At 40.2% G+C, this 16707-nt stretch overlaps 1 protein-coding gene across 7 annotated transcripts in view; it reads left to right on the forward strand.

Annotated features, from left to right (window-relative positions):
* Nucleotides 1-16707, forward strand: part of DZIP1 (DAZ interacting zinc finger protein 1) — an 81581-nt gene that overhangs the window by 51449 nt on the left and 13425 nt on the right. For all 7 annotated transcript variants that reach the window (XM_045009759.1, XM_045009769.1, XM_045009727.1 and 4 more), the window contains 3 exons: nucleotides 10298-10443; nucleotides 15967-16165; nucleotides 16531-16660. In XM_045009759.1, coding sequence (XP_044865694.1) covers nucleotides 10298-10443; nucleotides 15967-16165; nucleotides 16531-16660 — 475 coding nt within the window. The remainder of the gene's footprint in view (nucleotides 1-10297; nucleotides 10444-15966; nucleotides 16166-16530; nucleotides 16661-16707) is intronic.

A 16707-nucleotide genomic window follows, 5' to 3' on the forward strand; every position in this document is an offset into this window, starting at 1 on the left:
CCTCACCTCTCCTTTTGTCATAAAAGCACCAAGACCTGCCACAGATTTAACTTTCCCTGGTTCTTCTTCAAGTAGTGTTCCTATGATTGCTCCACTCTAGGTGTCTTCATGTCCCCGTGCCTCAGATTAGAGATTTTTGGTAGCAGTGTCTGTTTAGCCCATACATGCCCTCTCCCAGTCTCATGCTCTGCTTTGGTGCTATATAGCACTGTGAGGGCAAACCGCCCTCAGCTCCTTCTCCACTGCCCTGGCCTGAGGTGCGTAGTCTTAGCAGAGCCCACTGACAGAGATTCTTAGTGGTTTTTTGTACTCATTTTCCATAGTAATAATAAAACTTCTGTTAGTCAATGTTAATAATTCCTTCTTCTCTTTTCATTTCTTAACTATTCTACATGCAATTTTTTTTTTAAATCTCCTGAGTGTAAATTAGCTTCCCCTAGTTCTTTTCGTTTGAGAAGTGAACCCTAAAAAGGGGAAAGCCTGGCTCTCCTGAGTTTAAATGCTGCCTTTCCTGTCGGGAAGCTATTTCTGTCAGTGATGGCCATTCTTGCTGCATTTGCTGCCTCTAGAATGGCACTGATGGAGTCTCGTAGACAATTGGTACCAAGTACACCTGTACCGGAAAAGGCTATGGCGAGATTTGCTGGCCATTCTTCAGAACGCAGAGGGCTAGCGGTACCGATGGAATCTCTCCATTTCAACTGTTCTGGTATCACAGGAATTTTGGTTCCCCAAAGACTTGATGGTCTTGGAGATGCCTGAATCACCCTTAGTAGGCACCAACATAACTGTGATATGAATACGCCTAGGTCCCTGGACTTACATGCAGTACTGAGACATTCTACTCCACCATCCATGATTCTTCCACCCTGTCAGGCAACTACAAGGAAAATGATGGGGATCACCTATACTAACTCTCTGTCCAAGGTTCTCCATTACAACACCAGGGAGCTAGCCATGAAGAAACTCAGGTACCTTCAGTCTACCACCAGAGTAGAAGAGACACCCACCCAGTTAATATGGATACCCTTCGATGCCCCCACCCATGCCCTTTTCACCACCTCAGTGGCCATACTGGGACGCTGGGGCAGCATATAGATAATAGTTTTCGAGGACCTCTAGCATCACCCAAAGGGATAAAGGAAGGCGAACTCCTTCAGCTTGAATAGCCAGATCTCCTGATCCTCAAGAGGGGTCCTTTGAGGAACAGGAGGAGATACTCCGGTGACCAACATTTCTTCATCTCCTGATGACACAGTCATGCCTCCCCCACCAACTACTGCAGACAACTTCAAGCAATTTCAAGATCTCTTTAAGAGGGAGTGGATTTCCTGCAAATCCCACTTGAAGAAGTCAGAGTCACAGCATAAATTGCTAGACATCCTGCAGATGTCTTCATCAGCAAAGATTGCACTCCCCATCAATGAGGTTCTGCTTGATCTGGTGAAAACTATATGGCAGACACCAACCACAATATTCCCTGATGTGCAAAAAGGTGGACAAATACAGAAAAAGAATGGTGGTTGAAGACCCATTCTGGATCTCAGGGCACTCAACAAATTTGTAAAAATACAACGTTTCAAGATGGTTACCGTGGCAGCAGTAAACCCATCTCTTGACTGGGGGACAGGTTCTCAGCCCTTGATCTACAAGACAATTACTTTCATCTCATAATCCACCCATCCCGCAGGAGGTTCCTAAGGTTCACTCTGGGTCAAGATAATTTTCAATACAAAGTGCTCCCATTCAGTCTATCTTTGGCACCTAGGGTGTTCTCAAAGGTCCTTTTTGTGTTAATGACGCACCTTCACAAACAAGGCATTATGTTATTTCCGTATCTAGATGATTGTTTGCTCTAAGCACATACCTTCACTGGCACCTTTAGAGAATCATGAAAGACTATAAATCTATTCCTACAACTAGGTCTACAACTAAATACCCAAAAGTCCACTTTGACCCACTGCAACAGCTGGAATTTATAGGAGTCTTGAGGTTTTTTTTGCCCACACTGCTCCTGTTGCAAGGCTGTTCCAGAACTTCACTCCTCTGATGGTTAGAAACCTTTGCCTAATTTCAAGCCTAAACTTGTTGATGGCCAGTTAATATCCATTTGTTCGTGTCCACATTGGTGCTTAACTTAAATAACTCCTCTCTCCCCTTGGTATTTATTCCTCTGAAACATGCGTCTATTTTTCTTTTAATGGTAACTGTCCAATGAAGAAACTTAGGCATCCTTTATATCTGGTAACTCCTGCAAAATAAAATAAAATGAAATTAAATAATAAAAAAAGTTGCAAAGGAGAACAGTTGGGAGGACACAAAGGAATACAGTTACATGGTTCTAGAAGTCATCAAGAGCAGGTGTACTCTTGCATTTTGATATAATCACAGAAGACCATCTACCAGTGATCATAGTGCTCACTTATTATGGAGGTTAGTTTGTACAAATTGCAATTAGTTATAATTTTAGTTAGTTTACAGTTAGTTTGTGCAAGTCGTTATGAGCTACAGTTAGTTTGTGCAAAACTGCAATGTCCTTCATATGATGAATTCTTTGAGTCTAAAAATAGATCTTTCAGTTTTTTTCCTAATAATCCCTGATAATCAGTATGAGGTTTCAAAAAACTTTCAAAGCCAATATGTGCTAAAAGCAGGAGTCTTTAGCTCTGGATTCAACCAGAGAGAGAGACATTTTCAAAAGTTAGGATTTCAATTGTGACTGCTAACTTTTCATTCCCACATCTGATTTTCTTCTGGAAATGATCAGTTTTCAATAACCGCCTATTCAGCAGACTACTCAGAATTTCCATCTGATTTTATGTTCTAAATTTTTCTTTAGTTGAATAATGGGCTTTATTTTTTTTTTCTGGCAGAATTTTCTAGAGGTTCAGTTCACCTCTTTCTAAACTACTTGTATCCCTAAAGGTTGATTTTATTTTGGTCTGTGTCTTGAGGTGTTATTTAGAAAAAATTCCATTGTGGGATTCATCTGCATTTTTGGATGCTGAATCAGAAAGCTCATTCTAATCCGTGAAATATAGATCTTTCAAAGAATCATATTGGCTACTTTTTTTTATGCTACTTATATTTTTCAGCTTTGATTTTCTTCTCCCTCAGTGGAGGAAGTTATGTTAACACAGTTTGCAGTGTAGAAGCCCTGTTGGATCCCAGCTAGTTTCTGGATTTCCAAGAAGAAACAGATAAGAGTCCTTTTATGTTCTTTACTTGGGAGAAATTATAATCTTATTTTTAGATGCAAACCTCACTGCAGTTATCCATACATTTGTGACCAACATCCACACATTTGGATTACTGAAATGTACTCAATTGTGAGACCAATCAGAAGCTTCAACTAGTGCAGGATATGGCCGAATGAAGAGGTGCTTCTCTCTGGGAGCGTATTATGTTGATATTCTGTCAACTGAACTGACTTCCAGTTTCTTCAAAGTGATCTGCAAAGCTTAGCATAGTGTAATTTATTGTTCTCTGAGACTGCCTCTCTATGTTCCATCTTGTGCACTGAAATTATCTTGGAATGCTCTTCCTGATAGGCTACAGATTTAAAATCGGGTGGGGTTATAGCAACAGGACATTTTCAGTGGTGGGGAGGGTCTTTGATTCTGCATCTTGCTTTACCCATGATTCCAAAAGAGGCTGTTTTTTTTTTCACTTCAGGGAATACTGCAAAATCCTCCTCCTTTTTTCTTAGGTGATATGGTGGGGTTTGACTATTTTATTTTTGTGCAGGAAAGGTTGGTTGTTTTTTGTTTTGTTTTTTTTAGCAAGAGATGCCTTACTTATAACAATCAAAACTGTATTTAATTAAGAGGCATATTTATTGTGATGGGGTGGAGATGGGGACGCTGATTAATTCAAATGCTTATCCAACAAATATTTATGATTTTTGAGGGAAAGAGTTTGTGCCAGGGTGTGAGACCTGGTTTAGAGACACTACATTATTCCCAGCAATCATACAGTTAGCCCTTTCTTTAGATTTCACATAGATGTACTGGGTCTGAGTGAGTAAATATGTGGAGCTGAGGGGCCCAATCAGGCACTCAGAGGGGACCAAGGTAACTTTGTTTCTCTTTGGTAATCAGAGAGGAAACATTTGTGAGCAGGCTGATCTCCACACCCATTTGTTAGAAGGCCAAATTGCAGGTCAACTTGTGTTTTCTTATATTGGATTCTATGTTTATGTAATAAAGAATTTGCTTTTTTTTCTTAAAACATGTGCACACCAGTGTCCAAAGGAGAGCTTATCTCACTAGGAGAAATACTTTTCGGTTTGTTTTGGTTTTTTTGTTGTTGTTGTGTTTTTGTTTCGTCCTCCACTCTCCACCCCCACTCCTCCACTCCACCACCATGCAGGGTTTGATCTCTGGTGTCAGCAATGAATGATCAAAGATGCGATGGATAGCACAGTTAGGTTTATGGCTTTCACCACTGTTACTATTGCATATATTGTTGATTTTAACTTCAAAGCTATTCTAGTATACTGAGAGGGAGAAACAGGTAGCCATAAGGTGGAGTGGCAGATTATTTTAAACCCTGGATGCTGGGAATTGGGATTTCCTGTTACGGTCTAACTGCCTAATAAGGCATTGTGCCATGATGACATGAAACACTTAAGCAGATTGCATTTAAGGAAAGTATAAACGTTATGAGGACATTTTAATCCAATTACATAGTAACTAGCTCAGTAGCAGATTCCAACAAGTGCTAGCCAGCAAAGTAGGCTTCTGGCCAAGCAATCTCTCAGCAGAGTTTTGCTTTTAAGTGGTCTTGTGAAGTATACTATCTAGAGAATCGCATTCTCATCCTGTGGCAATACAGTAGGTAAGAAGCTTTCTCAGCACTTGTGATTTGTTGCAGATTATATGGGAGCCAAATTAAGGGGTAAATCTTAATCTAGTACTCTTTGTGAGTAACCAGGTCAGGGGCTGGACACATCCCTAGAGTTAGGGAGCATGGGAAGAGTAGTTACCTTATTAAAGCATCTTCAGAAGCCTGTACAGCAACTCACCCAGCCCCTCCACAGAGAGAGGTTTGGAGGGTCTGTGTAATAGATGTGTCTCCTAGGACCTGAGTCACACCCTTCCCCCTTGCCCACCTATGTTTTAGCATATCTCCATCTGCCCTCTGCTCCCTGATATGCAGGAACCATGAGGAAATGGGGATATTTGCCTTAAAGTGCAGCTCTCCTCTTCCACTGCCCCCACTTATGCAGTGGAACAACCAGTTCTGGTGCCAGGGGACCTTTTGTGGAGACAGGGGCAGATTTTCCCCTAAATGAATACCTGTTAAAAAAAAACAAAAAAAACCCTCCATGCACTGATACCAAAATATAAGCAAATACAGCAAAACCTGTTAAGATAAATACTTAATTACTCTATCTTTTGACTATTAAGAATGGGAAAACAGAGGTTCTCATTTTTGTTTAAGTAAGAACTTAATGCAGTGTGAATATTCATATTTTATAGACTATATTTCCGTGCCTTTCTACTTCTCTTATGAAATTAGAAAATTTAATCTTTTTAAATCTATAATATTTAAAAAAAAATCCTGTGACCTGGCCTAATTTGTGTAAAACTTTTCATAGGCAGGAGGATGCAAGGGAAATCTGTCCATCTTTGGAAGAATCACTTCAGTGTGTTGTGGGAGCTCCATGTTCAGCAGAGGAAATGAGGTCACTTTATAAACTCCTTGAGGCAGGGACCCTGGGTGAGATCCTGGCTACACAGAAGTCAATGTGAGTTTTGTCACTGATTTCAATGGGGCCATGATTGCAACCCTTGTCTTTTTGCATTTGTCTGTAAAACTTCTTCCCCCTTTGGACGTGCACACTGGCAAATTAATATTTCTCCAGTTTAATTAACTATACTCATTTATACATTTTTCGCATTATGTTTTTGAGGACTTCTGTGTTTGGACTATATTTACGTTTTCTTTTTGTAAACCCTTACTAGCATATCAGCTGCAAATAAACTTTGTTACATTGTTGCAGTGCATTTTATACTTGGCAATTGTAACATCTAAATTAAAAAGCAGCTCAATCAGAAATTAAATGATTATTGTATTAAGTCCCTATCCTACCAAATGTAATGTTTGCTACTATGAACAGTCACATTGAATAGGGCTCTCCGTTTTTGGATCTGTGAGGTAGGTTATCAGCAGTCGGGGGAAAAAAAGCAAAAATGACATCTCCATACATTCTTTTGCATAACTTTCCCCTTTTGGACCTTGATCTTGACCGTTTTCTATCCTGTTTGTCTGCTATTCCTATTTTTCCTCATTATTAGAAAAGGCACTCTTGGTGCATATGCTGGAGCCCATAGAGGAGCTTTCAGAAGAGGAAAAAGGTAATGATGGGATGTGTCAAAAATGTAGTGGGCATTATTTGTAAACATTTTATTTGACAATAAAAATGGATAACAGTGTTTGATACCTACAATATTTTTCGGTAGTTTCGAACATGCTTTATGTAATTTGAGCAAGATGTATGACTATCCCATTTGTTGTTCATGCTTGTAAAATATAATTTCTCTATCTGGATTCAGTTTATTCTGATGAGGATCTAAAAAATTATGCAATAAGTGTGTTCCATACATCTCTCTAGGTATTTGGATGTTTTAGTTTTACACAAATGAATACATTCTTATGAAACTCTTTGTATATTTGTAAAACAGCAGTATTAACTAACCAAAATAACCTAGTATCAGACTAATTAACAAAAGATCATAAGGCAATGTTCTCTGGTTTGCTAAGGCCACTTTGCATAAGCTTAAAGTGGCCAGAGATGGTCCTTGAGGGGAACTCTCCAGAGATTTAAATCTGGTGATGACAGTGCTGCTGCTTTCTATATTATTAACTTTTCCACCCTCCATGTAAGATGATGGGGGGTGAGGAGTGAGCAGGATGGGGAGGGGGGAATTTGTGGTTGAGTTGAGCTCTGAGGTAGGTACCCAGTCCTCTACTGTCCTAACACCCCAGGGACTTTTTGCAGTTAGTGAAGTGAGTGCTGCTCTTGTGGAGCACTAACTCAAGCCAGGCCTAGGCAACTCTGAATTATCATACCAAACCCCACTGTCTGTGGCAGCTCCTCCATTCCATCTGAGTGCAGCTCGGATAAGTGGAGAATCAGGGCCCTAGGATTTACCATGCTAGAATAAACATCTAGTATGGTATCTTGCCCCTGGCAGTGGCCAGTACCTGATATTTCAGAGGACCCACCTTCTCTCTCATGTCATATTGCATATTTAATACACAGACAGTTATGCAGAACTGTACATTAAAGGAGAAATCCTTCTTGACACTCACAAGCAATCAGTTTAAATCCTGAAGGAAAAGATATGATGTGAAAAATGTTAATACTTCTGTACAGTGCTTCAGTGAGAGATTTCCCAAGGAACAACCAGCTGCCCTCAACCATTTTTAGTAGAGCTCGCTTGCATTTTCGCCTTCCTTCCCCCAGTCCATCTGCTGCTCCTGTCTGCTATTTTCTATCTTGTACGCTGTGTTGTTGGAGTCGTGTCAGTCCCAGGATATTAGAGAGACAAGGTGGGTGAAGTAATATCTTTTATTGAACCAATTTCTGTTGGTGAGAGAGACAAGCTTTCAAGCTTACACCGAGCTCTTCTTCAGGTCTGGACTTCTGTGAAAGCTCAAAAGTTTTTCTCTCTCACGAACAGAAGTTGGTCCAATAAAAGATCTTCTATCGTGACTGATTATCCTTGATTCCTTTGATTATCCCTGATTATCCTTGATTCCTTTGATCTGCCCAAAAGCACATCTTGCGATACTAACAAAGAAAGACAGAAAAGACAGAAAGGTCAGTATGTTCTTTTTTTCAGTCACAGACATCTGTGAGGGAGAGTATGAAAATTGCTGGGCATAAAGATTACTTTTTGAGAGGGACATAGAAATTGCCTGACAGAATCAGACCCGAGGTTCATCTAGTCCAGTATCCTGTCTGACAGTTGTCGGCACAAGATGTTTCAGAGGAAGGTGTGAGAATCCCACAGTGGGAAGATGTGGGATAATCTGCTATCCACAATAAATATAATCCTGGTTTCAGTTAGAGATTGATTTAATTGTTGAACCGTGAGGTTTACTATCCCTTCCAAAATTTTAATTAATTACAATAATTCTGGATATTCTTGATACCCCTATAAACATCCAGTCTTTTTTTGAATCTTTCTGAGTTCTTGGCTTCAGCAAGTTCCCATGGACATGAGTCGTCAGAGAGTACCAGAAGAGCTGAAAATTGAAGCAAACAAGAAGTTTAAACAAGGTTTTGAAATAATTTACAACTTGCAGACTTTTTGTGGTTTCGCATTCCCTGATTATGCAGTGTACCTAAAAGACTTTTGTTTTTTATGGCTTACAAAAAACAGTTTCCATTCTGGAATAAGAAAGGAACTAATAGCTCTAAGCCACAAAAACAGCAAGTTAAAGAATACTTTTAAGAAACAATATTTATTAATACAGAATCAAAGGGATTGTGAATAAATTATTGAGGACAAGATAGATATAAAATTATTAAATAAGATTGAATAACAAGCAAGGTGAGTATAAAATACTGTTCTCTAAATTATCAAAAGTAGGTTTTTGTAAATTAATTTTCTACTAGCTGCAGTTTCACATGCATTTAGGTCAAGATTTTCAGAAGTAACTAGTGATTTTAAGTGCTCCACCTTTTGATTGCCAAGCCTGAGCCACCTTAAAGGAACCCAAGTTGCAGAAAGTGCTCAGCAACCACCCCTGAAAATCAGGCCCCTTTAAGATGTTTCATGTTGGGCAGCCAAAGTCACTGCTCACCTTTGAAAATCTTGAATTTAGTCTGTAATCCAAATTGATTCCTTTGCACTGTATTGTTACATAGTAATTTTACAGGTTTGCTGATAGTTGTATGGCACTTTTAAAAATTAGTATTTTCAGTGGAGAAAATGTGAAAGTTAAATTGAATCCCCTTTTAAATAAATAAGGTTTACAAATTACAATAATGACAAGTCTATTTTAAAATAAAACATGAAAAATCAGAGAGGGCTGAATTGTTCCTTGAGGCATGGTCCTTTGTATGGGATGGTACATAGCTATGCTATTATATCTCTTTCTGGGATGTTATATGCTCAAGTGCCCTGTCAGCATTGTTGGCCAATGCAGGATGGAAATAGGTGCGATAGTCCCCTCCCACTTGGTCATAGGGAAGGTCAGAGGTATCCAGTAATGTTCCTGCTGTGCCAAAGCCACAATCCAGGCAGGTTCTACATGTCTGGGAGGTAAGGAGAGCTTTGCTTCCCTTAACTCCTTTGTGTGGCCATGTAGGACCTGGGCATAATCTAGCCCTTAATCTTTTACTTGTCTGCCAGGGTCTGGTTTGAGGATGTTTGTATTTTTCCTCCAAGAGTTGCTGGCCTCAGTATCAGAGGGGTAGCCATGTTAGTCTGGATCTGTAAAAAGCAACAATGAGTCCTGTAGCACCTTAAAGACTAACAGATGTATTGGAGCATAAACTTTTGTGAGTGAATACCCACTTCGTCAGATGCAGGTCTCAGTGACATCTAGTGCAAGAATAAAGAATACAGCTTATCTTCCCTACTTTGTATGTGTGATGCCATCAGCCCTCAAAGGAAAAAAAAATCCTCTATTCAGGTCTAGAGGATTTTAAGACATGCAATATTTATTATGTGTGTTCTGTTAATTTGATAATTCAGACCATATTTTTGTAATTACTAAAATATTTAAATTCACCTTTTCACTTCCGAAAGGTTAAGAAAGAGCTACTACCTGACGCCTTATTGGAGAATGTTTTAATGTTCGGGGAGCTCCGAAGGAGATGAGAAAAATCACTACCTTGTCATATTTCCAATCAGAAGACATGACACAGAGTTTGGCCTTGAAATATTACTTTTAGAGAACTTAATTATCACAAAATAATTTTCCTTTCCCAGAAGTGCATACTCTACTCTCCACAGTTCCATATTCGTGCATGTATCTTTACAACATATAGTATGAAAAAGCATTGTCAATCAAGGGAGAGTGACTGCTTTAAGGTTATTTAAGTGGTGGATTCTAAGTAGATCTATGTTTCTGTAAATAAGTTCCAGATTTTGTTAAAAGAAAAAGGCAGCATTGAGCAGACGAAATACCACTACACAAAGAAAATATCATACACATGTGTCTGTTGTTATAAAAAATGCATGGTTAAGTTTTGTCTTTTTGTCTCATCCTGTGTATTGATACTTTTCATTTTTAAAATATCCCTTTTGAATGTAATTTTCCTATCATATTACAGAAATAGAAAAAAACGAACACAAAATAGGAAGAAGTAAGCAACATTTAATAAATGCTTTGAAGACTAATCCTTCATTAACTAAAGAATTACGAACGGTTTTGGAGCAGACCCTGGTGGAGAAGTTGGAATCCTTGGGAATTAAAGCAGTAAGGTTATTTTAAGTGATTATTTTTCATTAAGTGGTGAGAAATTCCTTTGTTCCACCTTTTTTCACTTTCCCCTTCACTTCCCTACCACAATCCACAATGACCATTATGTCCCAATATCACTCCTGAGAGGAAGAACACACCTTGTCAGCCGGAGGTGGTTGCTAGAGACCAGTGTGAAATGTCCCCTCATCCTCAGTATCATGTATTTTATCTTTAATGCCCACTGATTTAAGGTTGGATGTTTCCTTAGTTCCTATAGGGAAGTGATAGTGGGTGTTTTTATGCTGTTCTAATATGTGCTCCCCACAATAATGCTTATGGCAGGGTGCACTCACCTCTTGTAAGTGCCTCCTGTTGGCCGGGTTTGATCCTGTACTCTCTGCTCTCCCTGGCGCCCCCTGTCAGCTGTTGCCCTCATTAGACAGGTCTTTAGTGGCTCAGGGCTCTGGCTAAGACAACATGGTCAAAATGGATGAACCCCTGCCAGGGCAACAAAGGTCCAACAACGACTATTGCTATGACCTTGTTGATCTGCAGCCCTGTCTCTGGGTTTAGTTCTCAGCCCCTTCCGGGCTAGCTTTAAGTCTGTCCCTGCCCTGTTCAGAACAGTGCCCCCAGGGCTTTCTCCTTGGAGACTCTTTGCCTTCAGCAGTACTATGGTGTCCCAGCTCTCCAGACAGGTTACTCCTTAACTTAGGTCCCCTTCTGGGGTAACAAAGTTCAACAAGTGGTTGGCCCTTTTCAGGGTCTTCAGCTCCATCCCTGGGCCTGTTTAAATTCCCAGCCTGCTTCTTGGGCTTTTATTGCAGTGTCTTATCTCCTCCTTGGGGATTAGGCCACTTCTCCAGTGGCCGGTGTGGGGGACCTGGGCCTGCCCACTACTCCAAGTCCCAAGCCAGGGACTCTATAGAAAGCAGCCATGTGCTGCTTCCTCTACTTGGTTGCTGCTACTATTCTCTGGCCGCTTTCCACTCTGTCCCATCACCTTCTGGTCTGTATCCTGTTTAAGCAGGGTATCTCCCAGGTAGGGTTACCACCTTTGAAATTCAAAAAAAATCCAGCAAAGCCCTCCCCACCCCACCCCCCAAGGCAAGCCTGCCACAGTCCCATCCCCAAACCACAGGGCAACTCTGTCAACTCCCCCCCTACTTAACAGCCATTTATAGTATCTAGAGAGAAAACACATTTAGATAAGATTGATAACATCCCCAGTCTCCTCACTCTCACGTGACTCAAGCCCTCTTTCACATACCCACGGTACGCTTGCATGTTGGTGGGACACAACTGCTGTATTTTCAACAGTTTTGATCTGTTATCGCTTAAACTGTGGAAGTGGGAACACTGCAGCATCTTTAGCTGGACAGAGAAACGTTTAACATTAGCTATCCCAGTGTATTGTGATAATAAATAATGCAAATCTTTAGACCCACATAAAAAAAACCTGTCAGATTAAATTATTTTTCTGGCAACTGGCAAATCCATAAAAAAACACGGCCAGGTCAGTGAAATACTGGCCAGGTCGTAACCCTATTCCCAGGCCTCCTTGCCTGAAGAGATTCTCAGTCTCTGTCCCCTTTTAGTCAGCGTTCTCTGTCCCAGGCCTCTGTGCCTGGAGAGCTTCACAGTCCTGTCCATGCATGAGCAGGGTTTCTCCCCAGTGGCTATTTGTGGAGTTTCATATCCTTCTAGTCCTCCTTCGCCATTCTAGACTTCTGGTACCAGCCAGCAATTGTCCTGCTCAGGCCCAGCAGCTCCTATTATCTGAACCTGCTGTGCTCTGATTGGCTGCTTCCCTGCAGCCTTTGTAGGGGGGCTTGGAGGACCCACCTTCATTGCTCCTTTCTTGGAGCAGGTGTGGTAGGACTGCAAGGCCTCCAGCAGGGGGCCTCAAAGGTCCTGGTACACCCTGTCACAATGCTTTTTATCTTTTTCCCCTGCGATAAAGAAAAATCAGAACCAATATGTATGTATTGGTAGCTGAATGCGTGTATTTCAGAGCTAACTTCTCTCCACTTGTCTAAACTTCACTAATATTACTATAATACTCGTAAATAACGTATTTATTATCACAAGGTTAAATGATATGGGGTTCTTAAATAAAACCTTAGATCTAGTACTTGCCATTATGCAAGTGCTCCTTGACTACAATTCAGGCAGCCACATCCAAGGCAGTGTAACTGCTTGGATTTGAGATTCCTTCAAGGATCAATCTGAAGCTATCTTGGTGCAGTTGTGCCTAGGGTGACCAGATGCCTTCATTATTCTTGAGACTGTCCTGATATTACGGGGTTTGTCTTATATAGGATCCTATTACCCCTCTCCCATAGGGCCCTATTACACACACACGCGCGCGTCCTGATTTTTCACACTTGCTACCTGGTCACCCCAGTTGTGCCTCACATTTGAGGGTCTTCCCTTTCTTCAAAGTTGTATCTTATGAATTGAAGATTTCACATATGGCTTAGTCTTGCTCCTCTCTGTCCGTTGGGCTGCTTTGAGAATTAGCCCTTACTTTACACCCACTTTGTTCTCCTTGTGTTCCTCTGTCACTGAAGGCTTTAGCAGAAAGTCTAAGGACCACACAGCTGGTACAAAATCTTTCTCTTGTCTTGGGATCTCAGTTTCATTTTTGTCTCTGCCTGGGAAAGGGGAATTGGATTTAAAATTTATGTGGGTGGGAGGAGTTTCAGAAATTTTAAGCAAGATGTTTTATTTCTGACTTTCTTTTCACTGCTGACATTGTTTAGTTGATTGCTCTGGCAGCCACTATAATCCTCAGTGTAAACTGCAGACAATTAACTTCTCTCTCTTCGCCTGCATGCCTCTGCCATCTTGGGATTTTTCAGAGTCCCCAGCATTTTGATGTGTATCCTCACCTCATTTTTTTTTAACCTGCCCTTGTTGGTCCCCACCAAGAATGAGTTCATCTGATTCCTAGAGTAGGTTCCCCTTTGTTGCTTCCCCTGCTTATCTCAATCAGCTCACACTTCATTACTAGATAGCGACTTATCTCTAGCACCCCTGAGAGAGAACAGGTTCTCAGTGTCCCACAATCTTCTAGCATTCTGGCCTTGCCTACACACACAAATTGTACCACTTTAACTATACCAGTATAGATAGAAATGTGCTTATACCCGTATTGCTGGCTCTGGAACAGAAAAGGGAATAAGTTATACTAGTATAAGGCATCTTTATTCCAGTATAACTCTTTGCACTAGTAACTATCAGTGTTTTTTAAAAAAAGTCACACCCCATCATAGTTATAGCAGTACTAAAACTGTGTAACCCAGGCCTCATCCTCACCAGCCAAAGAACTAAGCTGAGTAGAGCCCCTCCTTGTCCTGCTGCACGCTGTCACAAAGAGGCATAGTCTGAGCTCTGAAGACATCCCCCCTCCAAGGCTTTGACGTTACTGTAGTACAGTGAAGACGAAACTCTTGAGTCTTCTGCCTCCTTCCAGCGCCAATGATTATCCAAGCACTGATTGGGGCCAAGCTAAAGTCCTCACTGAGCACTGGATTCTTCATCTTGGGAAGTGTGACACTTGTGGTGGCCTTTTAAGAGAAACTAAACTGAATGATCCTTGAAATCCTACAACAATCTTAAAGTCAGCCTAGTTTTATTCCCTACTCGTTTCTCTCCCAAGTCAGCTCCTCTCCCTCCCTTCTCCATTACTCTATCCTTTCCATAACCCAGACTCTCAACCTCAGCAATATATTCAGTTTCTCTTTCCACCCCTGCTGCCTTCCCTTGCATCCAGGTTGGTGCCAAATCATGCTGCTTTGTCCTGTGTAGTATCTCAGAAATCTGTCCTTTGTACTCTACCCATTCCACTGTAAGTACCTTGGTTATCTCTAAGCTAAACTAACACAACCTCCTCCTACCAGACCCACATCTCATGTCATCCCTCCTCCAACCAATCTTATCAACATTCTGCTGCTGAAATAATGAACCTCTCCCTTCACAGAGGGTCCCCTTCTTTCTTTTAATCCCTTTGCTGACTTCCTTGCTCATTCAGAATCAATTTAGTGATTCCAGGGATGGATCCCCAGCTGGTGTAAGTCATCATAGCTCCATTGACTTCAGTGGAACTACAACAGTTTACTCAGTGAAGGATGTAGCCCTCTTGGCCAGTTGAACTCTTGTGATTTTATGGCAACTCTCATGATATTTAGAGTGTCTGTCAAAGCTGCAGCTGCTGGAATTAAGAAATTGTGTGATGATCTCATTAAAAAAAGAGTTTCTAGCCCTAATGATTGCTGAAGAGTGCTTGAAAAAGTGAAATGAGTGCCCCCGAAAAGTTCGGAAACTAGAAGGCAAAGAAAAAGAATTCAAAATGTATTATTTTGAAAAAATCATGATAGTGGGGTCCGACTCATGGTTTTTAATTCTTTGAGTTGGCAGTACTGTATAAAAGGCTCTGTGTCGCTTTGCCTCCACCTGTGTTCTTTATTCTCATTACCTCCCTTCTTCCTAGTACCTCTTTTGTATCCCCCTCTCACTTTTGTCTTTCACTTTCTTCTGTGGGGGAACTTACCTTTGGCATTCCCTCAATCTTCTCACGTGCTAAATGATCTTCCTCTTTTCTTTCAAATCCTCCTTAAAATGCACTTCTACAAAACCCATTCAACAGTATTTTCTAAACAGGATCTGATTCTCTTACAGTTTGAGCAATCACCAAGTGCATTTTATGCTTGTAAATTCCACTGTCTGTGCATGAATTGCATTGTGGATAATCCTTGGATCATGGACTGTATCATGTTACATGTTCATACAGTACCAAGTACACTGTTGGTATTCAGTAAATAAGTAGTTGTAGGAATATACACATGTAGGGACAGTCCTTTCTATAAGGTTCATTAGGTTTTAGACTGGAGAATCAAGAACTGTTTTTGACTTCCATCTCTGTACAATATATGAGACCAATCTCTGCAATTGTCAAATGTTGTTTTCTGAAAGGTTTCTGTCTCTTCCACTTAGGAGATATGAGATATCCCAGAATTCACATATGCATTAGCATTCTGTTCTGAATGACAACAGAATATGCCCTAGTAATGCATTGTTTATAAAACAGCTGTGAAGCCATTACAAAAAGTATTTTACTATATATATATATATATATATATATAAATAATACAAGTTACTGTTTGATGGACAGCATAACTAACATAAAACATTTACATTTTATAAACCATTGGCTTAACCTTTTTGACTGCATTTAGTTTAAACCTTTTGTCTTCACGCCTTCAAGGCGCTTTATAATTTTCTCTCTCCTTTTTTCCTTCAGCTTTTACCATATCACCTTCTACACTCTTGCTCCACCAATGATGCCATCCTCAATGCCTATTTGTCAGCTTCTGATTACCTTTTACATAACAAACAGAAAACAATACTTTTCTAAATATATATATATATATATATTTAGAAAAGTATTGTTTTCTGTTTGTTATGTAAAAGGTAAATGTTTTATGTTAGTTATGCTGTCAGTCAAACAGTAACTAACTTGTATTATTTCTTCAGGGTGTTCGTGGTATCCCGAGTGACTACTTAAACAAAGTCTTAGTTTCTGTTGAATCTGCCAGAGAAGAAAAAGAGAAACAAGTGCCTGACATTCAACTAATTCGAGAGCATCTTGAACGCCAGGTCAGCTTCAGGATTGAGGAGAGATCTTCATCGGCTTGTAATAGGCTTGTTTCCAGCTCTCGTCTTGCTTCAGAAGGTTGGACAAATTTCAGAATTATTTTATTTTACTGGTACCAGGTTTTTTAAAATAATTCTGTTTGTGTACATTCGTCCCTAAAGTAAAAGTTTTGTGTGTACATTTATTTATGGTTGTGTTTGTAATCTTTTACCTAAATAGCTATGTTTTAGCTGCCAGCTACACTACACCACTTAAAAAGCGCTCTACTTTTATTTGATTATAGAAGCAATGTCTCTCTCTAATAATGGAGAAAATCAATGGCTTCTTTGAGCAGCATTCAAAGTTTTTTTTTTATAGCCACAAGTTCACTTAAGATTTCTGATGAGCAACAACATCTACATTTCTTTTTAATATTCAGATTGACAACATAACTTCTTTTCTAGATAAACAAAAGATGGTTCATATGGCAACTTCCTCATCAACAGTGCAGCCAAAACCAGCAAAGCGGACTTCTACAGCTGTATGCCCAGTTGGACAAAGAATGACTTCTGCTGAAAATACATCTACACCAAGGTAAGAGACAGCACTTTCCTAGCACTTATGCCATAAATAACTCATTC

This window comes from Mauremys mutica, chromosome 1 (assembly GCF_020497125.1).
Source record: "Mauremys mutica isolate MM-2020 ecotype Southern chromosome 1, ASM2049712v1, whole genome shotgun sequence".
In the NCBI taxonomy this organism is placed as follows: Eukaryota; Metazoa; Chordata; order Testudines; family Geoemydidae; genus Mauremys; species Mauremys mutica.